This window comes from Nymphaea colorata, chromosome 10 (assembly GCF_008831285.2).
Source record: "Nymphaea colorata isolate Beijing-Zhang1983 chromosome 10, ASM883128v2, whole genome shotgun sequence".
NCBI lineage: Eukaryota > Viridiplantae > Streptophyta > Magnoliopsida > Nymphaeales > Nymphaeaceae > Nymphaea > Nymphaea colorata.
In genome coordinates this window covers 18394581-18420990 of record NC_045147.1, presented here as the reverse complement: position 1 = coordinate 18420990, position 26410 = coordinate 18394581, and the positions used below count along the sequence as shown (strand labels likewise).

The 26410-nt window shown below is 40.2% G+C and overlaps 3 protein-coding genes across 4 annotated transcripts; 2 read left to right on the top strand and 1 right to left on the bottom strand.

The window, feature by feature from the left end:
- Positions 1-418: 418 nt before the first annotated feature.
- Positions 419-11659, top strand: LOC116262347 (abietadienol/abietadienal oxidase-like). 2 transcript variants are annotated; one of them, XM_050080119.1, is made up of 8 exons: positions 419-709; positions 801-1122; positions 1219-1371; positions 4483-4722; positions 4806-4889; positions 9635-9835; positions 9935-10041; positions 11300-11659. In XM_050080119.1, the coding sequence occupies exons 1-8, from the start codon at positions 435-437 to the stop codon at positions 11391-11393; spliced, it is 1476 nt and encodes a 491-aa protein (XP_049936076.1). In that variant the 5' UTR covers positions 419-434; the 3' UTR covers positions 11394-11659. The 2 variants fall into 2 exon arrangements, with proteins under 2 accessions (XP_049936076.1, XP_031497492.1); XM_031641632.2 differs by having other exon boundaries at positions 420-709; positions 9929-10041.
- Positions 11660-18711: 7052 nt separating this feature from the next.
- Positions 18712-19750, top strand: LOC116261928 (hydrophobic protein LTI6B). Its single transcript, XM_031640877.2, has 3 exons — positions 18712-18912; positions 19285-19405; positions 19512-19750. Exons 1-2 carry the CDS (start codon positions 18826-18828, stop codon positions 19366-19368), a joined length of 171 nt encoding a protein of 56 aa, XP_031496737.1. The 5' UTR covers positions 18712-18825; the 3' UTR covers positions 19369-19405; positions 19512-19750.
- Positions 19751-22759: 3009 nt separating this feature from the next.
- On the bottom strand, positions 22760-25083 carry LOC116261871 (chitinase 10). The gene is made up of 3 exons (XM_031640782.2): positions 24738-25083; positions 24502-24658; positions 22760-23332 (listed from the first exon to the last, which is right to left on the bottom strand). Exons 1-3 carry the CDS (start codon positions 25039-25041, stop codon positions 22966-22968), a joined length of 828 nt encoding a protein of 275 aa, XP_031496642.1. The 5' UTR covers positions 25042-25083; the 3' UTR covers positions 22760-22965.
- Between the last annotated feature and the right edge of the window lie 1327 nt (positions 25084-26410).

Sequence of the window (26410 nt, the reverse complement as noted above, 5' to 3'; positions counted from 1 at the left end):
CATAACTTGTTACATTTAACCTGAATTTAGCCTCACTGGTAGCAATAGATTCAGCTGTTGGTGGCTGAAAAGTTTTTACTGTACTCTAGTTTATTCTTTTGTTAGCGAGCTTAACCGTGGTTAGCAGCTTTGCCATGACCTTATACTTGCGAAAAGGGGCCCGTTTATTTTGTCAAAGACACTTGGTTTCTCCTTTTTTTATTACTTTATCCATTCAATGCGGACTACTGTGGATGAGTTCAAGAAATGAAAGAATGGAGCTGTCTACAGGGCAAAACTGGATCGATTCATGTTTAGTAAATTAATGGAGATGGGCAAAATTTTCTATGCAAAAATGGAGCTTGGTTAAGCACCAGCAGGTAAACCCGAGGACAAAGTGGGTAGTCCAGCCTATATCATATTGGAGTAATTAGACAGATCGATTGTCGGCTCAAATGAACGGTTCAATTGCCATCCTCTCCTCGCCCTTTTCAACCAAGCTCTCTCCCTCTCTCTCACAGATGGACCTCACTACTCTTCCCTTGGAGTCTATGCTCTTCCTTTGTCTTGGCTTTTTGGTGCTCTTGGTTGCTCTGCTTAAGCTATCAGGAGGCGAGGCCAAGAACCTTCCTCCAGGGAGGCAGGGTTGGCCTCTGGTGAGAGAGAACATAAGCTTCTACTGTGCCTCGAGGCACAGCTTCTTCGATTTCCTTCAACCAAGGATCTCTAGGTAAGAATGGACGCTCCCCAAATCTCCCAATCTCCATTCATGCACCAAAACCCAACGGAGAAATGGAAATCGATCCTCTTATTGCTTCCAGGTACGGGAAGATCTTCACCACCCACCTGTTTGGCAAGCGGACGGTCATCTCTGCAGATGCCAACTTCAACAAATGGGTTCTACAGAACGAAGGGAAGCTGTTCAGGGCCAAGTTCCCAAAGGCCTTCAGCGAGGTCTTCGGCAAGTACGGGATGCTATCCATCCATGGCGACCTCCAGCGGAAGCTTCACGGCGTCGCCATCAACCTGCTCGGCCAGGACAAGCTCAAGGCCCATTTCCTAGCCGAGGTGGACTCCATGATCAGAACCCGAGTCCGCCAGTGGGTTGGCGGGGAGATCCTCCTTCAAGACGAGCTACGCATGGTCGGCTGCTCAATTCTTCCTTTGCTTATTAATTCCCTCTGCGTAGGCTTATTCCGTGTCTACTGAAAATGATCGTCACCATGTTCTTGGCTCCAGATGGTGCTGGAGCTCATGTTGAAGCAGCTACTGGACATCGATCCGTCGGAAGAAGCGAGAGCCATCGCCCGAGAATTTCGCGATTTTACGAGTTCCGGGATCGGTTGCTTACCTATTCGGATTCCAGGAACCAGGTTCTACAGAGCACTCAAGGTATGGGAAAGGATTGATTATTAGTACGTGAATATGATAATCAGATGATCGTGGGGTTTCGGTAGAGTCAGTTACAGATGAAAGTCGACCAAAGTAATAGACCAGATCGATCGCCAAAGGTTCATTTTGTAAGTTATTAGTTTCAAACTCGATCCGCCCGGAGTAGAAAACACTTGCCTCTGAATCGACATATAAACACTTGCCTCTGAATCGACATATAACTCAAAGGCATGGACATGATCATGAGCGTGGTGAAAAGAGTCGACTACGTCACCAGCAGTACGCAGCTTCTAAGTACCTAATGGAAACTTATGTATCGAACGCGCACACGCACACGCTCACAGAGAATGGTTGAACGGGTTAGAGTTTTTACCTGTAGAGGACAAACATTCACGCCCGTATTCTTATCCATGTTTTTATGATTTTTTCAGAGAAAAGAAATAAAACTTGGAACACATCTACATGCATGAGTAGAGTTTATGGGAGTCGTCTTGTCTCTCCAAGCATCCTACTCTCACATGTAAACTAGGCGTCTAGAGTCGTTCGGAAATTGATGCTGTACAGTTTTATTTAATTTTGTCGCTTAAAAAAGATAATGGTGCTTGGGAAGAGTTCAGAAATCGATAGTACGGTACTGAGTTTTCTTCATGAATTTTTCTTTTTTCTCAAGGCTAAAAAAAACGTAGAAATTTCTGTTGACTTTGGTCAAACTGGGGTTACAGACAGATTTTAGGCCGTGATGAGCACTTCTGTAAGGTCGCATTCACGGGAATCCTACAAAATGGCTTGTAGAAGCATCTCTACGTAAACCAATGATTTGTTACTGCTGCTCTTTCTCTGTCTCTCACATACTACGGGAGAGAGATAAACGAATAGTCCTGTAATTTGGTTGATTCGTAACACATCCTCTACAACAGAGTTTGAGTAAGACGCACTACTACTTTCTTGTGGCAGACAAGATTCCATGCTTGTAGGTTTGGCTTCCATTGTGGTTGTGTTCAGTTTCTAGGTAAGTTGTTCTGTTTCTCACTGGACCGTTTGACTTCCCTGGCCGTGTTCTCCTAACTTCTTATTTGGAGGGAGTTTTTATTTGTAAAGTTGAGATGACATCTTTCTCTCTCTCTGTTTGTCTCTCTTTATTTGGAGGGAGTCACAAACATATCTATTATTGGTGGTCTGATTTACGGACCATTATAGTCAAAACCAAAAAGAAATGGCATACCATTTAGAGAATTTGATTGTTTATGTTTTGATGGATTATTTAGAACTTGAAGAATGATATTATTTATAGGAATGAGGTTGTCTGGATTCAACACATAGCATTCTCTATTTTTTAGAATGTCTGGTTAATTTCTCGCGACTTATGCTGGCATGTTGATATCTTCAACTTCCTGAGTCTTAGATGTAACCTTTCTTCCATGTTCAACCCTTGTGTTAATGCTACTCTCTCTCTCTTTCTCTCTTTGTGCGTGTGTGGGTGTTTTTCTGTAGTTGTATTTACTTTTCCGATGCACATGTGCGTGTACCCTCCAGGCATTTCACTATCTCTCTCCCATTTATTATATTTGTCAAGGGAAGTACCACGCTTTCCAAGACAAACTCTTACTCTCTCCCACATGTAAATTATATCTGTAACGGGCCACCCGTTCTTGTTAAATATGTTCCCGTTTGGTAGGTCTCTCTCTGTATGGAGCATTAATATAGGTGGTCCAGCTTCCTATATGATTATAAGATTCCTTTGAGTTCGTTTATTTGATTCTTATTTGCAAATTAATGTTTATACTTTTTTTTTATGACTGCTAGATTACAGAAATGTGAAGGGTACTGACAAATTAAATATTATGAATAATGTTTCCTTTGCGTCGTTCTCACAGTTTTCATGCTTTTGTCTTGGTCAAGCTTAATTGGTGGAGCTCACTTTAGTCCTAAAAGGAAAAACTATTGTCATTTTCATGCTTAAATTAAATAGTTATCCAAGTTACATTATGATATGACATGTATTGTACGCATCCGTTCATCAGATAAAGAAAAATGTACGACCTAACGCACAAGGTTTATTGTAGGGTCCATAATTCAACTCTTGCTCTAGCTACCTTCCAAATATTGATTATATCTAACCGGCTACAATCTACACCCTCCTTTTATATGCCAATCGAACATGTAGACTTTACAGCTAATTCGAATAGGAACTATTGAGTTTTATGTGATAGACTCAGAGCACAAGCATAATATCTAACCTTATCTTTAAAATTCTGAAATTCGATAGAGTATAGCTATATATGTTATTGGAAATAAAAATAGTGCCCATGCGGGTAAATGTACAAACAATTGTCATATTTACACAAAGGTTTGTATAGTATTTTGTCCACATTACTAGATTGTTTATATACTACGCGCACAAATTAAAGCCTCAGGAATGGGACATTCATTAGTGTTTAAAAAATTAATAGCCAAAAAGGAACTCCATATAATGACAGGAGGAATATCTAGATTAGTGAAGCTAGGAAATACCAAGTGGTCTCCCAATTATGAATTTTACGTTAAGTTAAATTCTTGCACTCCGTCTGTCTTTTAATTTGTAAATAACTACGACGCACACAAGCAGCCAGCTTTCTTTTAAGGGGACTTTGGCATCTAGCAGCAAAAGTTTGGCGTTGATACATGAATTCTCAAGATCAGAACTCCCTAAAGCATTCCAGACAAATCAAGAATTTTCACATCACGTGGCCCATACATGAAAACAAAAGTAATCCTTGTTATTCTTTCGCTCTGTTTCTTTGTCATGCATGTTTATCCTGTCAGTTCATAAATTAATAGCATGTTTGGTTGCTGAAATTTATAGAAATATTAAGAAACTAAAATTATTGTACTCGAGTTGACAGCAGCCCTCAAGTAAAACTCATGTGCAAGGCTATCTCTCCTTAGATCTCTTCCAGTCCATATAGATGAGATTTAATAGTGGAAAGAAGAGAAACATAATTACCCAGTAGCCGGATCAGTTGTTAGAGTTAATGGTAGTGGTTAATATATATGTAGGAGACCAGGAGAGACCTAACGAGAGAGAGTGAGCATTGGATTCTCTAATTCTGCGACCTCATGAATGCGGAACAGGCAAGGGAAGCATTGGTTGCGAGGGTGAAGAAGGAAATCGCGGAGAGGGAGGAGCACACGGAGGTGATGAGAGGGGACCTGCTGTCGAGGTTGCTGAGGCAAGAGAGCCGGCTGCCGGATGAGGTGATCGTGGACTTCATCCTCTTCCTGGCGCACGCCGGCCATCATACTTCTGCAAGGGTCATGGTTTTTGCCGTCAAACATTTGACCGACAACCCTGCTGCCCTGCAGCAGCTTAGGGTGAGCCCCAGCCCTCCTCTCCCTTCTCAGCACACAGACAGCCATGGTAACTCCAACTGTATTACTCTCCTTTTGTCTTCTAGGAAGAACATGACGCCATTGCCAAGGACGTGGACGGCGGCAGGCTCACATGGGATCACTACAAATCGATGAAGTTTACTCAATGCGTAAGTGTTGGATTTACTCAATGCAGTGCTACGCTGTTAAGAGTTTGTGTGTGTGCGTGTGCATGTTTCAAAATCCCGACTTTTACGTCCACTTCTGTGTTCTTGAATAACATTTGCATAATTGTTCTTTTGAACCAAAAAATTCAAAAGGAAATATCCCGGTTGGATTAAATCCGCAGTCTCGATCTGTCATCAAGTTGGCAGAGACCCCTACATGAGACACGACCCATAATGGTGCCATGTCACACACGGGGCATGGCGGACCGATGTCAGATCCAGAGCCAGCACACTAGAAAATATCTCACTAGGCAATTGGTTTAACACATTTCCTATATTTGAGAGAGAGAGAGAGAGAGATCCTCATTCTACATTTCAAAACCAATTCTGCTGGCGTACAATCCAGTGTGTCACTTTCGAGCCAAAACAAAACTATGGGTCTAACACCAGACCAACGAGAATACTTGGAAACAGAAACAAATAGAAGGAAAGAAAGACAGAAACTAGATCCACTTTAATAACACTATGGCTTTTGCATGATATATTTTTTTCTCATATATATATATATATATATATATGAGAAAAGGTAGCTATAGAGTATTGTATACCAGATTTTTCTGGAATTATTTAAATCGTCAATTCCAATGAAATTAGAATGTGGAAATTAAGTTGCAAATATAAACACTAAAATATTTTCTCAAAAGTACGGAATACCATTAAAGGAGGAGAAAGAGTGAAGCAAATTAGTTTCATTAAACACAAAAGTCTTTGTCTCTTTTGAAGGGTATTTCAAAACTTGGACAAATTAAGTTAACTTCTAAATTTTCAGTTAATATCTGTCTTCTGATTTCCTTGGATTCAACGGTCTAGATTATTTTCATCAAATAAGTATAAAAAGGTATAGATGTGCTATATATATATATATATATATATATATATATATATATATATATATATATATATATATATATATATATATATATATATATATATATATATATAGAGAGAGAGAGAGAGAGAGAGATTGTTTTCAAAATCGTTTGGTTGAGACATCTTTCCTTTTCATGATACCCCCATCCCTTAGATGTATATTATGTATCGAGCCACACTTGATGAGGCACCAAGATAGAAGTCCATTCAAGCAGGAGATTGGTTCTGTGTGTGCAACACATATACACTCTTCCAAAAAGCCAAAAAAATAAAAATTTTTATAATGAAGTGTACTTTTTTATTATTTTTTTTTGTACTTTTTTACAATCTCTTTTTATCTTTTTAAAAACCTCACTTTTCACTTTATAAAGAGGTATTTTGGTCATTACCTCATATAACCAGCTTCGAGCATGAAAATGGATAGAGTTGGGAGCCAAAAATCTTTGAACTCTATGGTACAGAAGTGTCCGATTCATTTGCTTTACTCCAAAGATTGGACCACTCGGTAGCCCTGTGTCCTAAGAGCTAAACCCAGCTACCCTCTTCAACCATCCTATCCTGTGACGACGAAACCCTGTTGAATAGCTCCCAAGCGCAGGGTGCGGAGAGAAGAAGAACGATCCCAGTCGTCCTCATTCTGTGTCGCATCAATGGTACAAGGGAATTAGGAAAGCGCCCGAACATGAGACCTTGCATCTCGTGACGCTTAGTCTTACGTTTGGTTGGTGCAGTATGAACACTCATCGTACCACTATTTTCTCCTCATACTCGCTTCCAAATCCCTCTACTACAGATTCGGTACATATCCGAGGCAAAGTCACTTCAGAATCACCACTGGTTGGGCAGAATAATTTCTGTCTTCAAGATCATCTAAACTCATGCTCCTCGTTCTCTGTGCTGGATGTCCCAAAAAGCAGTGCCTCAAGATTGACGGTCCTTTCTTTTGGAATTCTCATGGCTGCCACTATTATAAAATGCTGTAAAATCCTTGCCCAACTGTTAGATTCTGTCTGCAAAATAGTTAATTCTCCAAGAATGAACGACCATGTAGCTTGCATCATCATGGCTATATCTGGCCAAGGCAGCTTGCAACTGTAATTAGGTTCAGAATAGTCGCTATCGACAATAAGACCGTGGGAAGAACATAGCAGGATTGAGAAACGACATGCGATGTACTTCTCACTTATGGTGCAACTCATAAGTCTTACCGCAATTTGAAACGCTCTGATGAACCTAAGAAACGAAACAGAGTGAGCTGAATAAAGCCACACATATATCTTCAGCTTGGACTCTTATGAAATTAGCTACACATATATCTTCAGCTTGGACTCTTATGAATAAAGCCACACATATATCTTCAGCTTGGACTCTTATGAAATTAGCTAGACAGTAACAAATAGGTCTTCTTGCACATGTTACGTGGCACAAAGCAAGCTAGCAGTTCAATTTTTTTGGTTTGTGAATTGTGGTCCATTCATTTTTCAGCTTTGAGTTATATTTCTTCTAGTTTTCTTTGATGCTCTTCCATTTGTGATACGCAATCCTATTCTGAATAGAGAAATCTGGGATATAGCGGATGCAAAACTATGTGTTCTATAAACTGATCAACCCACATCTAACATCTTGATCGGACCAAGATGAATCACTCAGATGTCACGGGTGCTGGGCGTTATCTTATATCCAATGTCAATTCTCTAACAATCAGTTAAAGAAAAACGGAAACAAGATAAAATCTGCTAATCAAGATTCCATAATTTCCACATCAATGAGAACTGTTTCTCGAAGTTTGAATTTTCTCTCTCTCTCCCCCCCTCCCCCCCCACCCTTCCCAGCATGTCAAGACATGACAGTTAGCATGGTGCCACAGGATGGTCCAGCTCTGTCCTCTCGAAATAATTCAATTGAGGCAGTGATGGTGATGTGTTAAGCATCTTAAACGATGACTGCACACCATCTGCACTGTAAAGAAAGCAGGATGCAACGATGGCTTAAATGGTGTCTGTCCCATCGATTCTCAGTTTTGGATGAACGCGAGATAAATACATGCATTTCTCGATCAAGAGGAAAGGGACAAGACATTTTTGTGACCTCTCATCAAGCTGGCTTCTGTAGTTTTGTTAACAGCAATTTGTTTTTATCCTTCGAAAGCAATGTATCACTTGATTGCCATCCGCCTTTTCCGGCCCTCGCGGGCCAGAAGAAACACTATTTTGACACTTCAGCTTCTTAAATATTGAGAACTTAAATTTAGATCCTCAAATCTTGTATCTATCCATTGGCTTTAAAGGACATCATGCTTGGGTATGAGACTGATGAGCAGGCCTTTTATCAGTTCAGTAGGGAAAAGGTTCATTCTGTGATCTACCGCTTCCTCTTTTTTTTTTTTTTTTATTATGGTGAAATCATCCAGGATAACTTCCCCCGCCATGAAAGACAAACTAACAAGTGAAAATGGTCTTCTTGCGAACAAAACTGACCATTTGGGACATTATTAACAATGAAAACCTCGGGGGCGTGCTGACAATTGGCCTGTGGAAGGTACTAAGTTGATCGAAAATTGCAAAGTCCGTGCCCCCAAAAGTTACTTTTACCTCAAAGTCCAAGTCGGGTTCTGTTCTTTTGATTGACAGAAGGACTTGATAAACTCTTCACCAGATTTAAGACCTACCATCGTATAGTGGTCGATGTTAAGAAGCCTTTACCTAGCTTAGCCATGAGAGAAAGAGAGAGATACACAATTCACTTTTTCATTTTGATTTGCTGTAACCTGTTTGGCTCATCCTCCTCGGTCCGTATTCCTGCTTTGCGCTTGGACATACTTAGGAACAACATAACTGCGCAACTCACAGCATTCTGTGGCCCATCCATTTAGGCCACGGATTTTCGTACCAGTACCTCACAGAACATGAGCCTCTCGTATCTGTGTGTGTCCAAAACGCCAGTCAGGATCTCCTGTTTTCCTGCTCTAGGCATACTATTATGACGCTGTGTTGAAAAACATAAAGCAATAATAGAAACGAGCTTAGGGGATTAAAGTGGAGCATATTTTCTTTACCCACGAAAGGTCATCTGGTAACTGTTTCCATAATCCATTGTCTTGATCTTTGCCATGATCCTTTCCAAACGATCATTACCATAATGTTGGCATCCTTATCATATTTGTGTCCTGTTAACCATCATTTTTTTCATCTTCCCTCAAATTAGACGCGTTTCACAAAGTCCAAATTTGCCGTGGAGATTTTGTGGAGGCAGATCATGCTCTAGCAGCAATTCAGAAATCTCAAGCTTGATTCTTGAAGATTTTGTTCACATGATTGAGTCATTGCTTTGGTGAAGAAGGCAGTGATCGCTTTGGTCGTCTGCAAGCCATCTGCGGGTTTTGATCTTCTTCTTGAAGCATCTTGCTCTGATACCATGTTGAAAAACATACTTAGGGGATTAACGTGGAGCATATTTTCTTTACCCACGAAAGGCCATCGACCTTAAAATTGATAAAGTATGTTAAGCATTACAGCTGAGATAACTCTTTATTTTAAGGGGTTGTTACAAGATATTCATTATCAGCAAAACCGTTCCTTGATTTGCTATAATCTGCCATGATCATTTCCAAACGATCCTTACCATAATGTTGGCATCCTTATCATATTTGTGTGTCATCACTCTTTTCACGCTGATCATGAAAATCTATCAACAAAAGCATTACGATTCAAACTTGTCTTAGCCAGCTGAACGACAGGCCTCTTGTTGGTGTCACTGTTAATAAGCTATGACGAAGAATTATGTGAGTTGATAGCAACAGAATTGGCTGACACTTGCAGGTTGTCAACGAGACGCTTAGGCTGAATGGAGCAAGTTTGCTTGTGAGAGAAGCGCCCAACGATGTTCCAGCCGACGGCTATGTCATCCCCAAGGGTACCTCCATCATCCTTGCATTGGATGGAGTCCACAAGGATCGGGAAAAGTATGACTTCCCTTTGGTTTTTAACCCATGGAGGTGGCAATCGGCTGGCCTTCCCCAGGTGACTGAATACTAATTATGTGCATATATTCTCCTTTCTCGTTGGCTAATTTCTAGTCTCATTGCGATGTGGTTTTCCCTGTTTGTTTTACAGGAGAAGGATGCCGCGTTCGCACCATTTGGTGGGGGTCCCAGACTGTGTCCAGGATCACAGCTTGCTCAACTGGAGGTGTCTATCTTCCTTCACTATTTAGTCACCAATTGCAGGTGATGGCAGAAACTCCTACATGCTTATCCTTTCTCTTTATCTCAAATTTCCTGTCAAACAGAGGTATCGGACTATATTAGATTAGCAGGCAGTGCATACACGGATGCACACCCTGCGTATTGAACTCCTGACCTTCTTCAACTTGAAGTTCTTAATTTCAATTCCTAATGTGGTGAGTGGAGCTCATCCTGGTGACCATATTAGGATGCTACCACACCAAACAACAATGAGCTGGTTGATTTTATGAGCTTTATCTTTAAAGCATCCAGGTGATGACGTCTTGATAGTGCAGTAGATGTGCCAAGTATTATCCATCGCTATCAAATTGGTCAGATCTAGAGTGAGGCAGGTTATATTAAACCAGGGTAATCTTAATGTTTTTTCCTTTATTTGTTTGAACTTTTGTTTTAAAACTAGAACAAAACTTGCCAATTTTCCAGTGTGACATGACTGATACAGACCGGCAACTTGCAAGACAATTCAATTCTGACAGTGAAACTGACCAGATTGGTCCTGTATAGCTGATCCTCGACATTATATGATCGCAGTCCATGCCACTGAAGATCTTGACAACCAATTAAGTCTAGTTGGATGGGGAACAACTGAGACATGTTATGTTTCAATGCATTTTACCAGAGGTTAACGAAAGGAAATATAAAGGTGGGCCTACCTAATTGTATCTGAGGAGGATCCGGGGATGGTGCCTTCGTCCAATTAGTTTCTACTTATGACCCATCGGCTGTTCCATCCCTGCCTCTTATTTTCAAACACTTAAGATTAGTCATTGAAATCAAATTTACAAACAAATGTTGGGGTTTACAAAATCAAAACAAATATCATCCGATCAGAAACAGGGGGCAGGAGTCAATTGGTGTGCGAATAATTTTTAAATGATACAGATACTCCATTTTGCTAGTACCGTGATGGTAATAAGCTGCTATCTGACTTTTCTTGAGAGTAGAAATGTGGGAGATGGATTTGTCAACAAGCACAATTAGGCAAGGATGAATTCTGTAAATTGTATGTCAGGAACGAATGCAAGAAGGTGCAATTTTGTTTTGTTAGTTTGCCAATATGAGATTCATCCAATCGTTTAGAGGTCAGGCATAGGATGAAGGACACCAAGAGTTCAACATACTGTGGCTGCTGGTCTCTTTAGTATAATCTGATAGGAGTTTGCCTTACTCTCCCTCGTGATCTGAAATGAAAAATCTGTGACAGGATCTAATGACTATGAGAATGCTGTATGATTTGCAGGTGGGAGAAGGTAAAGGAGGATCAAGCTATACAGTTTCCTGCTCCAAATTTCCCACTTGGATTTCCCATACGTCTGTATCCAAGGGAAATGTGAAAGATGCACACAAGAAAACGGAAAAATAGTACCCATATGACCACTTCCTCATGAAGACTACATGTGTCGGCATCAAATGTATCCGCATGAAGCAAATACAAAGGGGAACCTGTACAAGCAATCATATTTAGGCGATCTGCTTTTGAGGTTGGTTCACTCTGCAAATTATGAGTGGAACACAGCTTCTTTGAAGACTTGAAGGATACAGCTTATGTAGTTTGATGTTTGTGAGTTGACTGATAAATGGGAAGCATTAGATTCTATGATATCACCACAAAGTCCCTCGATCAAGTCACAGCTCTGTCATTCTGCAGTCAGAGCCTTCGCTTAGTGTGTCCAAAAGAAATGGTCGTCGGAGCTAACTCACCTGGTGTTCCCTCTCAGGGAAACGGACCATGAACTGGCGTTGGGTCTATGAACGGTTGGTCATCATATTATCAGAAAAAGGAACAACAAAACAGAAACTACAAAGGACTCGCAATTGCAAATTGTCTCGAAGGAATGATGCTTTTGCATCTGCGCACTCAAATAATTGGCAAAACGGAACACCTGTCTAGAACAAGAAGTGTTCCCTGAATTCCATGCTGAAAGGTAAAAATGCAGGGAACACATAAAAGCATTCCCTCCAGAGCAAATCTGTGGCGATGTACGTGTCCATTTTACGAATTTTTCGTTTGCCACCACTACGCTGGCATGGCAAAGTAGAGCACTCACGAGTCACAACCAAAAAAAAAAACTTTAAAGCATCAGTTGAGCGGCAACCTTTTTGGGCTTGAATTGCCCCAGATCTCTTTTCTTTTGAACATTTTTTACAGTCCATGCTCACGTTCTGATGATACAACTCGAGGGTGGTCTGTAGAATTTTTCTTGTCTTTTGGTTTAGTTTAGCACATAGCAAGTCAAGGAAACCACACAAGACAGAGAGGATTTCTTAGTTGCCCACGTATTGCATCTCAAGAAAAAGCCAGAACACGTGAGTCTCCTTTATATGCTTTGGTATGAATAAACTCTGCTAATTTTTTGTTTGAGTTTGAAGAATACTCTCAAGAAGAATGCGTATGCCTCCAACTTGCGCAAAAAATGATGCCGATAAGAGTCGCCGTAAATGGGCATCTGATGGCCGCAGCCTGTCCCACTGCCCTAACTTCTTTCAAGTCTCTTTAGAGGGCCTGGTCCAATGTAGTTTGCTATACTATTGTCACCTTTTTCAATTTTTCTAATTTAAGCAGTCACCTTTTCTGATAATTGTCCAATGTAGTTTGCTATACTATTGTCCCACAATACAAGTTAAGAGCTGAATTTTGGATAAAAGAGAATGTGGCACCACTCCTTTTCTTTTTACAGGTCATGAGGAAAAAGCAATGTTCCTCGATTTGAAATCACATTGTGGACAAGAATTCACTTCTTCTACACTATAAGATTCAACATGATACCTCTTTCACCAATTTACAGCAGAAATAGTGAGACTCGCATAAGATGAATCCGAAACCTATTTTAATTTAGCATCACTGTTAGCATATTCGAAAGTTTTTTTTTTTGGGCAAAATGAGAAAAGCAAGCACCAGGGCTCTTTTTGGCAGACTTCAGAAAATTTGTGAAGTACATTTACAAATTCAAAAAATAAGAGGCCCATTTATCATTTCAACTATGAATTGGAGTACGTCTCGGACAACCACGAACATGCAAAAGATAAGAAAGTGGGGCCTTTCCAATTGGTTGTGGCTTTGGAAAGCGCTTCAAGTTGGCAAAAGCTTGTCAAAAGTACAGCCAAGGCAGCCGTGGAAGATTGTCCATATTCTAAAAACATGTCAATAAATAGAATTGTTCTCAACAAATGTTTCTTGGGGAATATTCTAATATAAATCTTTGGGATGAAAGTTGTGGAAGGACCCACCTCACATTTATATCCAGCCTTAAAGTGGTCACTTTGTGGGTTTCTTTGCTTAAGGCATCTAGCCCCCCTCTTGAAAAGTTTGAGGCATCTAAAGTTCTTTCCTATATGAATATCATTGACATTCTATTATGATTAAAACCGGACCCAGCCAGCTAGGTGATTTAGAGCTTTCCCGTCTAAAAAATTTGAGTTTGTAAGCGTACATGGATTTGCAAGAGGACATACATGTTCAGATTAAGTCGAAGCTTGGAGTTTATCTACTTATATCATGTATTCAATTATGAAAAAAAAAAATTACAATTGGTTAATGATGAGCTTACATACATGGGCCGAGCTAAGATGAACATTCAGATTGCCGGGGCCGCAATTTACGAGTTTAATTAAGTATTCAAACTCCCAATGACAAGTTCAACACGAGTCTAAAATGAAGTGGTTCGTCTACTCTCTCGATCGATCTCACCTAACTGCTGTACACCAACCAGCGATACATAGGGTTTCTTTGCCAGCTGTGTTAGGGCTCCACATTCTTTTTCCAAATTCTTTGCAGAAAGAGGTAGGGACGCCAACAGTTTGGACATTATTTGGCATCTAACTATATTCAATCTTTGATTGAATTAGTGGCCATGAACAAGTAAATGTAAATTTGATTAAGAATCGATCGATGGTGAGTTTTGCATAAGAGTCTTTGCCAAATTTAACTGTTTGAGAGCACGACTCTGAGTCCAATTTAGAAATATCATATAGTAGTTTGCGTCGATCGTGTGGTTAAATGACTCGACACTCTCGATGCATGCCATTGAAACTATGTTGTCTCCATTTATTTAGAAAATTATTTGATTGTCGATAAAACTAGATATACCAGATTTAACTCCCTTACCATCTCCAAATGTAGGGGAGGAAGGAGCATCTTCCCTTTGAACAAATCCAGTGGACAAATTGGAGCAATCACATGTTGCACACATGTATATTGTCCGAACTGATGAAGTTAGCATGTGTACACGAGGTGGCAAGATTCTTGCGGTTCCTCCCATTGTTCATTATGTGCATTTGCAGATTTTTCTATTACCTTTGGTCTTTATCTAAATTTTTACTTTTTGTTTGATAAATGTTAGTTAAAAGGCCAACCTTTTTGCTTTGATTTTACAAATTAGTTTAGGCATTCAAAGCTTAATATTTGCTTCTAGTAGCACAACATAGCTTGTCAGGCTGACGGATCGGTGGAAGTACGATCTTTAGTTTGATTCATATGGACACTATTTTTTTTTACTACAAATGATGGCAGTGTGACACCCTAGTCAACGGCAATGATGGAGGCACTTGGGAGCACCGTGTGGGCAATTGTCCACATGGACCCGATATCTCAAAATAATTTTTCTCATGTACATGTTAATGTCACTTAAAAATTTAAAGTTTATTACTAGTGCCCCCTAATCAGAAATTTCTGGCTGCACTCATAGTTAAGGTCTACCCAGCATCCAAAGCAGCCCTAAACTCTGAAAACTGAGGAAGAGGGGATAGCTTCGGCCCTTCTTGGAACATGGACTAAAGGTTTTAATATTCATGTTCACATCATCCATTAACTTGTGTAACAAGATCTATCTCCTCAAATTGAATGAAGTTACTGCATTATTCTGTCCGATTTTATGATTTTAAATTTTAGCTAAGAAGCATTTAACTTCGCTTAAAATCTGCTCCCTATTAAACAGAAATAGAGTCAATGTGGGCCTTCATTTTGGAAATTGAAGCAAGAGCTCGAAATTTAGCCTTCGATCATAAAAACTCCAAAAAAAAAAAAAAGGTTCACAAGAACGAAAAAGAAAGAAGAAGGAGAGAAAAGCAAGTGAAGAAACAAGGGGGGATTGCATGAACCCCATTTAGGAACACTCCCACATGCGCCATGTGCTCAGCATGGCTTCAATTCGAATACCCAAACGTGGCTCTGCCGCTTTCCAGATTGGAAATTAGCCCAAAATGCAGCTGATCCCAGCTTATATTGGAATCAATCTCTCTCAGAATCCAAGCCATGCATTAGAAAACTCTGAGGTCGGTGGGTCGCCCAACCCATGTGACTTTAACTTCTCCTGTATATGTGCTTTAGTGGTAGTAATTGTTGTTAAATCATAGTGACTAGTAAAACTTGACAAAGAGTACGTAGTTTCTGCATCCATTTCCTCGAGATTAGACAAAGCCACATGGCTTTAATTAAGACATGTTTGATTGCATTCCCAGGTAATGCTTCAGGGATGAACGTACACTCTAAGACTGAAAGATCAACGTCCATCGTCTTTTCTCACCGACTTGTTCAACGTTAATTAGAATACCGTATAGTCATGTAATCGATTCCTTTTTCTGCTGAAAGAAAAGTTTCACCATGTAATTGGTGTTTGATTAAGGCCAGAACTGTCTCTTCTGTGGAAAAGGATACATCAAGTGGTGAAGTGAATCAAAGAGGAGATGGAACTCTATAATGCCTTTGCACCACCAAAGAGTTTATGGTTTTTGACCTTTAGGTGGGAGGCACGCATTAAATTTTAAACTCACGTTTGCCTTGCACTGTATGGAGTTTGTACTTTAACAGAAGGTCTCTTTACAATAATGAATCGATGCTTTCAGACTTTAAGTTGTTTTAGTCAATCAGGTAGCCTTTTAGATCATGAGATGATCTATAGGTTTGTTTACATTGTAATCAACCTTTAAATTACTGAAACCTGACATGTATGCAAGGGATTATTTAATAGCTTATTTGCACTCCAAAAAGTAGGAATATTAAAAATTGCAAATTCGGTTGACAACGAAAAAGTTCATTTTCTGCATAAAATTTGTACATAGATTTTTATTTCAAGATGCACATAGAACATTTAACAGGAATTTCTCAAAGTACCCTCATGATCATCTTATATATATATATATATACTTTCTTATATATATCCAACTGTAATAGGATTGACATCAGCCATCAGGTTACTTTGTTTTTGTGAAACATTCACTTATTGTAGTACCCACTAGGAAATTACCGGTCCTTCTGGCCTTGCTAAGCGCCAACACCAGGGCGGTTTAATCTACTCTCAATCCTTTGGCCTTGCACTGCAACTGGGCCAACCCACCGTTCTTCAAGTTATAAAATGAAGTGAATATAGAGAAATCAACATATTTATTTGTGTGTGTAAGGACGTCATACATATCAAAATGTGTGTGTGTGTGGGACATTTTTAACTGGTTGTGACGTCTCTCTCTTAATTCAAATAATTGGTACAACCAATTGTGGGGGAAAAATTAAAAAAAAAGGAACCAATAGACCGAGTTGAGCCCGACAGATTTCACAATAATATAGAATTCTTGCTGGATGACGGGTACTGGTTTAGCTGACAATGGGGCTAAGGATGTTACCAATAATTGGAGGGACCCCCTCAACTAAAATATCTCAACTATATGTTACCAGAACCTTGAAGGCATAAGGATACAGCCTTGGAGATTTTATGCCGAAGGCGATTCCTAAAAGTAGAGAAACTGGAAGATCTCAATTGGAGAGGGGGAGGTTAGGTCTGTATGAGCAGTAGCTTTATCGTCACTAGAAATATTATCTACTGTGCGGCACACTGCGCCAGTGAGAAAAATGTTTGCTAGTGACGATTGTTGTACACATCTTTACACCACTGGACGTGTTTGATACCGATGACGATCCATTCCTCTAAACAGAGACCTATTCAAGGATTTCCCTTCGATATGCCAATCCACCAAATTCAATATATGTGACCATGGAAGTCTACTTGCCAGCTTTAGAAAATACAGCGTATGCAAAAGCTATCTATATAAATTTGTCAAATAGAACTGGTCTGTAATATAATAAGCTAGCAGATTCATTTTGATCTATTGCAAAGAAGTTTCTTAAGTTCGAAGTTTCAACATGTATAAATGGAAGAAAGAGAAAGTAATTTTTTTTTCTCGTAGATATAGGCTCTTTGAGCCGTTGAGTCACCCAATATATTTGTTTTTTTTTTTCTATTTATAAAAAAAAATTCTTTCAAATTCTTTACTTATTTTCACAGCCATGGTATCAATATGAGATTTTTTTATTGAATGATTATTGAATGTCAAATTGATATCTCAATCTACTGGGAAAAAAAAATTCGCCATTTTTAGCTCATATTACAGGTTGAAAATTCATAATTAATTTCCTACTTGACCTTACAACCTCCAACTTATATACGGCAATCAATAATTTTCAGATCAAATCTTGCAGTTTCTTTCATATTTGCAATCATGGTATTCGAATTCAGTCTGAGGGGCTGCGTTGAAATCTACAACATATGGGGAAAAAATCAGTCAAAATCAAATAGATGGATGATACCGTATCTCTATCTTTGAGATTTCTTTCAATGTATTATAAATAAGTTTCTTAATATTGAAGCTTTGACATGAATACATATGTAATTCAAAGATTGGATCATAATGAGACATATTAAAAATAAAAGACATGTTTCTTCTTGACAAATGAAGGCATGCATGCACTTTGGGCCCAACGATGTAAACCTCCTTCACCGTCCAAACCCTTTTCCTTCTTTTGATGCCTTCCCTTTTCACACTCAGGAAGATTCCAAGGGCTTGAGGTCAGATGACTTCGACATATCACCATCTACCCTCACCCTTGTATTTTTACATCCATGAAGGAGAACATGGGCCCTTGGACAGCACCCTTTAATACGGTATAAAAATTGAACACGGAGATGACATTCAAGTGCAGAACTCTAAACAGGCAAGAACAATGGGAAAGCAACTGGTTTCTCCTGAACTTCCACCTTGTACTTATACTTTCACCGGTCTGATTGGATTAGTGGCCGGTTACTGCTTCGATACTTAATTAAACTTGAGATCATGATTTAATGGAGAACTAAACCGACAGCAACGAACATCTTCGGCTTTAAAAACAACTCTGTTGAACTTCAGAAGCATATTAAGTCGTTGTTGAACATGAGATTTGATTGCTTCATCAAATTTTACAAGGCGAAAGAGAGGATAATACCTTTACAAAACCATTAAACAAGGGAAGCTCAAGCACTTCTGCTCAAACCTTTACTAGAGAGAGAAAATATGACGATATGAACGATGACGAGGACGAACAAGAAAACGATTAAATATCGGCGGGGGCTCTCAAAGGTTTGGTCCGCGGAGTGGGGTCGGCGAAGGAGAGCCTCCACGTGATCGGCACTCGAGAGCGAGAGAGGGTGGTGGCTAAAGATCCAACGGTTAGATAAACTGCCACGTGGCTCGGAGATCGTGTCAAATGCGGGCACGTGGAAAGGTTGTCGGTCGAGGGTTGGCGTTTTGCTTAGCTGTTACGCAGCGATGAGCCTCCGGCGTCTCACATCGCCGGTTTATTATCAATAATGCCACGTGGCATCTCTGAGGCTATAAAAGGAGGTCGGCCATCTCGTTGTTGTCACTCCGCAGCCCTCTGTTTTCCGTCTATCTGCGCAGGAGCAGAGAAAGAAGGAAGGCGAAGCAGTAGGAGGAGTAAGACTTGAAAGAAGAGGGAGAAAGATGGGTGACGGGACGGCCAACTGCGTCGACATCCTCCTCGCTATCATCCTTCCTCCCCTGGGAGTCTTCCTCAAGTTCGGCTGCAAGGTTAACCCCCCACCTCGATTCTGTCTTTGTTTTTTCTCTGTGAAAACGATGAAGAGGGCAAAAGAAAAAGATTTGCCTGTTACGAGAGACTAGTGTTACAACATCAAGGGAGCCTTCCCTTTGTTTTGTTTCTCGTGTGTCTTTTGTTTCAGGAGAGGCTTAAGTTCGAAATAGCAGTATGTGTGTGTGTGTGTTTCATAGAAGACTTCACCGCTTTCTCTCTCTGTCTCTCTCGTGACGGAGGAAAAAGTAACTGAGTTTCATGGAGTTTTTGAAACTGGTCTTCTACTATAAGAAACTGCTGTTCTGCTACCCTTTATTTTTGTGAGTCTGATATATATATATTTTCTCTGCTCCTTTTTGTGTTGACAGATAGAGTTCTGGATCTGCTTGTTGCTGACGATTTTGGGGTACCTTCCTGGGATCATCTACGCCGTCTACGCCATCACCAAGTGACCTTAGGGCGCCCTGTCTCCCTTCTTCCTAAACTCTGGTTCGTTCCACTTCCTGTTCTTAATTAATTCTCTCCTCCTGTTTCTCTCTAGCATGTACTTAAAAAATATGCTGATCTTCTGGTTACATCCTCTTTACGTTTGCAGATGGCATCTGATTGGCGGTTGATTGGTTGGTGGTGGAGGGTTTGGATTCGCAGATGTAATTCGCGTGTTTGGTTCTGTGGATTGTCGTCTTTTTTCATTCATTGGGTGTGTGTTTAACGTGTTTGATGGCACTCTTTGCCTGTGGAACCTTTCTTTCTGTCTCTCATGTATGATCGTGTAATTTGAGTGTCATCTTTAGTGCCCAAACTGTAATAAAGAAGCAGTAAGTTCGTTTTCTACCAGATGCTTCCTTCTGAACGGTAAATAGTAGAAGCTGCCAAACTCGACGTGGGCAGCCTACCAACCGGACAGAGAAACAGAGAGTAAGACGTACACCTGTCTGCCAGATACAGCCTTATAGCATTAAAGAGGATTGCGATCGATCCAGTGGATGATAAACACTGCTGTCATGGAGCCTGGGATCATATTTTATCGCCATTTTTTTTGTTCCTTTTTGGGTGATCGATGGTCCCAGCTTCTTCCCCGTAAGCCGGGCTGGTGGACTGGCTGGCTAGGGTGCAGCTAAGTTGCAGATTCGCTAAAGTTTAGGCTTTGAAGAACGTCATTGAGTAGCTTTTTCCACGAACACTACGGCTCCCTCGAGCAATATAATGGAAGATGCCTTTTTCCCTTAGAAGGCAAACAAGCTTAAATTTTAAAAAGAAAAAGCAAAAGCCGACGCGTTATCATTAAAGGCCCATTACATTCATAGAATGAGTTTTAACTTTGGAGGAACACCTTCAACTAAATGTGTTTCGTACGCGTCATCGAAACACACAAGTCAAAAACCTCTTGTAAATTAAATTCCCGAGGTATTAACCGTGCTCTTTAACAGTCGTCGGCGGATATAAAACTCCCCGAAATCTCTCCTTCAAAAGAAGAGTATCTCCGTTCCTTTCGCCGCCGGCAAAGTGGGCACATTTGGTGGGTAGTTGAAGTCTTTAACTTCTTGACTTAGACGGCGTTCACCACTTAGCCTTGTATACCACGTTCTTGAGCCAGAATCGGGTCTCATTGCGTATTAGGATTTTTTAGTCCTCATATTCGGATTTTTTAGTCCTTACTTTCATATGGTGGGTCCTATATCCTTATCTTTACAACCTTGTTACTTATCCTCCACCGACTGGTAGGGATGGCTATCAGGCTGGACCGGGCCAGCCAGACTACTACCAGCCCGACCCGAAAATTCTCAATAAAGGCGTCACACTTATCATAATGGTTGCGCTTGCTTGAACTGAATCAATCCAGGGGCGATGTCATGTGACATGAACTTGTATTTGGATCGTTAGAGTATATCCTCGATCCGATCCATACGGTGTACCGCACAGACTCTGAGAAGATATGCTTGAGGATAAAGGGTTCGAGTCTTTCTCAACTTCAGAAAGTAGGTTGCACAAATATCAATTGGAAATGCAAACACGTGTCACTCAATGGTGTCATTCCAACTGCTTTTCCTTCTAATGGTTTTCCCGGTGTAATTTCTTTCCCAGTCTATCGTTTATAAAATAGGGAGCAATTTTTATCAGGAATTCAAAAAACGTGCCCCATTTTTGCTTATATGAGTTAAAGTGATTTTGGAGCAGGAAGTTAACAACTCATTGCTCTCAAAAAGAGACAGGAGAATCCCTCCCGATGATGTTTGAGTGAGGGACAGTCACCTTCAATTCGACTGACCAACTATAATACACTCCTTAAAAGGAGTTGAAACCATTTAATATCATAAATGGCGAGGGCAGAATTAAAGTTATTAGGATTAAACAAAATCAAAGTAGACCAATTAGAAGGCCAAGGATAGACATCAGTTTGAAGGACAAGTGAAAAAGCTTGAAACCCAAATTCTACTCTGTTTTTAAGATTTCAGAACTAGTTTCTATGAAATTTTGTAGATCCAGATACAAATCTGGGCACGCCGAATGTCCAACCTGATCATAGTTTTCAAGCTCAAAACTACTTAATTGAATGTTTTAATCACAACATAGTTCATCCAAAAATAATAAAAGTATGACTGAAACCTTGGAGTGGAGATCATGTCTCTAGAGATGCGAGAGTGCCTGCATAGCCCATTTGCCTGTAGTGGTAGAGACACATGTGGGCTGGCGTGGGCAGTTGCCCACACCTGCTCCTTGAAATTTCATTATTTTTACATTGGCACGTTTAATATTCACTTTTGTACATATATAGGTGCTCCTCTAGATATGATGAGTGCCCCTCAGTTATTTTTTCTAGCTATGCCACTGGTCGCCTGTAACCTTTATTTAAATCCAAACACGGTCACTTTGTGTTATTTTGGCCGCAACTGTATATATGCTTTGGGTTTGAGTCGAGTCCAGCCTTTACCAAATTCAACTAATTGATTGGATTTGGATTCAAACTCCGCTTTGAACCCTGTTTTCTAAAACCAAATCCATATGACGAGCATAAGATCCATTTTTGTATGTCATCTGGTTCAGATGTCGGATATCTGACTCAGATTTACTTTATATTATGAAATTTCAATCTGCATCTAACTCTGACCAGCAATTGGATCTTTACCGGAACCGGACTACAAACTGGGAACCATGAGTAACGAAGCTGCCCTAATCTCCCAACTACATCCTTCAACTATGCATGCCCATTGCTCTTTGTATAATAGACTTGAACTTGAGACACCAATTTGACACCAACTCCTTTTTTTTTTTTTCAAGTACAAGATGAAAAGAAGGAAGACATTACGTAGGAGCAGTCAGGTTTAATTACCACTTTATTCATACTTGCTCTACTTTTCTTACCTACTACTACTTCAGGCTTGTACCACTTTTTTTTTTTCAACTCTAGTAGCTTTTAATGTTATTGTCTTTGAGGGGCATAGTTCAAATGGGTGAACGTGGTGATCATTATACGGCATATCTCTGGTTCGACTCATGGGGGATATGTTCCTATACTATAAGAGAATGGATCCTATTTACAAGTTGAAGTACATTGCCACATTGTAGCACACCCTCTGAAACCTGAGGGTAAGAGGAAGGAAGGGGTGCTTCGGCTATTGCCCGCATGGTGGGATTCATTCTCTCGTTCACTTAGAACTGTAATTTGTTAAAGGAAATCGATCTTTTGCTTTGCCAAAGTACCTTTCTTTTAAATAGAAACTCGCTAAACTTTAAGTAACCTCAAAGAGGCAGAAAGCATCAATGGGTGAGTTCCCTCGTGACCTACCGAGCGTTATATATATATATATATATACTAACTCTCTTCCTAAAGGACACAACATATCTGGTCAGGCATAAACATTAATTTAATGGAGCACGAAATTATGTATTAGATCACACAATAAAACTGTTATTTAAGAAACGTACTGACCATCATCAGCTGCATCAATCAACATGACCGAGATATCTTCCCCTTCTGATTATTCTACAACGTGAATTCTCATCTTGGCTTCATTCGATCTGCTTAACTTGCTTCTCATTTCCTTTTCCTAGAAAGACTTTTGATTGGCACAGTCAAGATTAGGACCAGTGGTGACATTGAAGATGCCAGTATATCTCTTGAAGTAACCGATCCTGTCATTAACTCGGCTGTCGTCGCCCTTGCCGCATTCAAGCCCGCCATTGATTATGTTAGTCACCAGCCCGAACCCAACGGTGCGGTTCGCCGCTTGGTCTGCGGCCGTCGGCACGTACTTGCCCACCATCACCTGGTGGCACGATGGCTTAGGCTTCTGCTCTGTCATCCAGAACCACAGCGCAGTTTTGAAGGCGATCACCGAGTTGTTGGAGACGATCTCGGGGTTCTTGAGGCCATCGAACCCTATTGCCTTTCCTGCAGGCCCATAGTTGTAGTTCCTGCATCAACAAATATTAATGTTTGATCCGACAAAGATGATGACAAATTTTAGAATAATATCTGAATGCGGAGTTATAGTAATTACTGGTAAGTAGGGTTCTACGTAAGTTCCAAAAAGTTGATATAGTGGATGAAGAAAATGATGAAAAAGTAAGGTCTCCATTGATCATCAATGATGATAACTCTGTTGCTTTTTGAGGGCCTTCAGATAAGGGAAGGGTCAGGATGACGATGCTCCAGTTGTAGTATGACGGTGACCTTGTACATTTTACCAATTGATTACGCTGCTACTGTGTGTGGACGCGGGGCTTCATAATCTTAGTGGCGTTGGCATCACACACAAGCGTGCATGCGCTTATAACACACACACACAAGTTTAACGCAGACAAGCTGATATTAAACGACTTTTGTTAAGGTTATTTGGTAGTTGGAACACTTTGTGTAAGTGTTTTATAAATCTGTTTTAAAAGTTGAAACACTTAAAACACTCACAAAATGTTTGGTTCACCAAATGACCCTAATATGTGCCAACAGAAACCCTTTTGCAGACTCCATAAAAATATTAGCAAGCAATAAAAAATATATACATATAAGAACCGGCCTTGATGAGGTTTCCTAAAATTTAAAATTTCAAAATAATTGAGAGTTTCATGCATAAATTTTCGGGTTCCATCACTTGGCATTACGTCCCTGGATTTCCAGACACCACTGCTTTTCCTCAAAATTAATCAAAGAGGTCCTACAACATCTTGGATGATATCACTGTATATGCCAACAGAAGATCACGGGTACTGGTTTGACCAGGCTTCGAAAAGCTACAGTAAGGAAGCAAAAGTAGGATAGAGTCCACAAGGAGGACGAGAAACACCATTCGCTTTCACGTTCCTCACCTGTTCATGAGTTCCCCAACTCCACACCATTAAAATTAATTTTCGTTTGCTGCAAATATGGCTAGATACTGGACAAACTTGCAGATTTTGAAACGAAAACCAACTATGTATGTAATATGTAAACTAATCGATAGTTTGAGTTTATAGATCTTCCAACCCCCGATTAAGATTTGAAATGACAATCATCATATTCGCCTATGGATATTTGGATGGCAGTGGTGAACAGACTTCATGATGTATGTTAGAATTACGTTGTGAATAGATCAGATTTGACATACCATGAAAGCTGAATGGGTCCTCTGCCGTTGTAGGACTTCCCAGGGTAGCAAGGCCACTTCTTGTTGGTAGCATCGCAGTAGTTGCTCTGGGGGCTGATTTCATCCTTGAAACACAGTCCCCATGCATAAGGTCCATCAGGTGCCGTTGCCCATCCTCCTGCAACCACCATCATCGAAACTCAGAGAGAGAGAGAGAGAGAGAGAGAGAGAGAGAGATGCTTTAATTTGCTGCTTGCCTGTGGTCTCATGAGAGATTTGAGCAAGGAAAGCGGCGATCTCTCGCTTCCTGATCTCGATTGTCCCGGTGTTCCCGAACTTCCGGAACCCGTTGGCAGCCTGGATGAAGGCAGAGTAAGGGTAAAAGTTCTTGGCAGGGCAGGCATTGTCGTCCTTGTGCAGGAAAATGGAGTTGTAGAGCGTCTCGGGGACCAGGGTGGAAACGGACGTGCTGATTCTTGCCCCGTTGACCAGCAGAGGGGGAGCAGCCGCAACGAAGAAGAAGAAGAGAGCCATGGGGAAGGAAAATCCGGAAGAAGGCATGGCTTCTCCTCAATTCTCCTCTGCAATTCAGAAGCAATTAGGGACGTGGGAAGTTAGTGAGGTAATGAATTGTTTTTTATAACAGAGGAAGGGAAGACCGGGCTCACATGGTGCTGAAGAGGATCCGCGTTGACTGGTTTAATTTTGACAGCTACCACTTTCTGCTCAGTCAGCTCCTGACTTTTCAAAGAGTTGAATTTTCTGACCGAGCTTCTTTAATGTTCTTTTGTTATCCTTTTTTTTATATATATTAATGATGATCAGCTTTATTTTTATTAGCAAAATAGTTTTTTTAATATCTTTTCCGGATCCTTCTATGTAAAGGACTTCTTCCCTTCTCCTTTCAAGGAAATTGGCATCCTTTTATTGAAAGAAAATTATACGAATTTTAAGAAAAAAGGTTAATCTCAAGGACCAAATTTCAAGTTGCTCAATCAAGGATGTAAGTATCGATGGCCCATGCGGTGGGAATGAGTGCAGGAAAACTTTTGGGAGAAATTCAAATTCCCCCTCCGTCTTTTGACTAATCTATTTTTCTACTATTACTTAGTTGATTTGCGGACATCAGCTTCATTAATTATTGTCCATCCATTTAAAAAAAAAAAAAAAATCTCCACTTGAAAGGCACAAAGTTATCGGGAGAGCGAACTTAAAAAAAGAATAATAAATAAAACAAAACTCTTTAAGAACATCGATAAACTCTTTATGCATGATTTCTCAAAAAATTTCTTTCGGAGTCCCGACAGAGAGCTCAATTATTTTTTAAAGGAAAATTCACATGTCACCGCTCGAGGACTCCAATAACAAAGTACTTAAAAGTAAGAAGAAAAACCCAATTCTGGACGGTTTTTCAGTCGACAGATCCTAAACAAAGCTATAAATCCAAATATAAACGAAAAACAAAATCAAATTTAATCTTCAGACCACCTGTCCGAGTCAAATCCGTTCGAAATTTTTTATGACGAAAGCTGAACTAAAGTTTTTGATTGAAACAGAAATATCATTTTTTTTAATTTTTTGTTCTTTTGAAGTGAGGCCGCCCCTCCCTTGGCTCTGCCCCTAGTCGGATCAGAGTCCTTAACGTTTGTTCTTCTCCTCCTTTGTGGAACCAAGCTCTGGATCTTCTTTGACTCCGGCTCTGCGTCACTGTTTGACTCGACCATATGTGGTACTGATTCATTACTTGCAAGGGGAGCAAAATATGAACACGAAAGCCGTTGATTTTGAGCTCTGCCGACAGAAACCCCACATTGGCAGGTCAAAAAATCATGGAGCCTTGTTAGGCCCAAAACCAGAGTAGGTGTGAGAGGCCAAAACCGGTTCAAATTGACCAATTCCATTGAGGAATTCAGTTCGGTCCTCCCTTTCT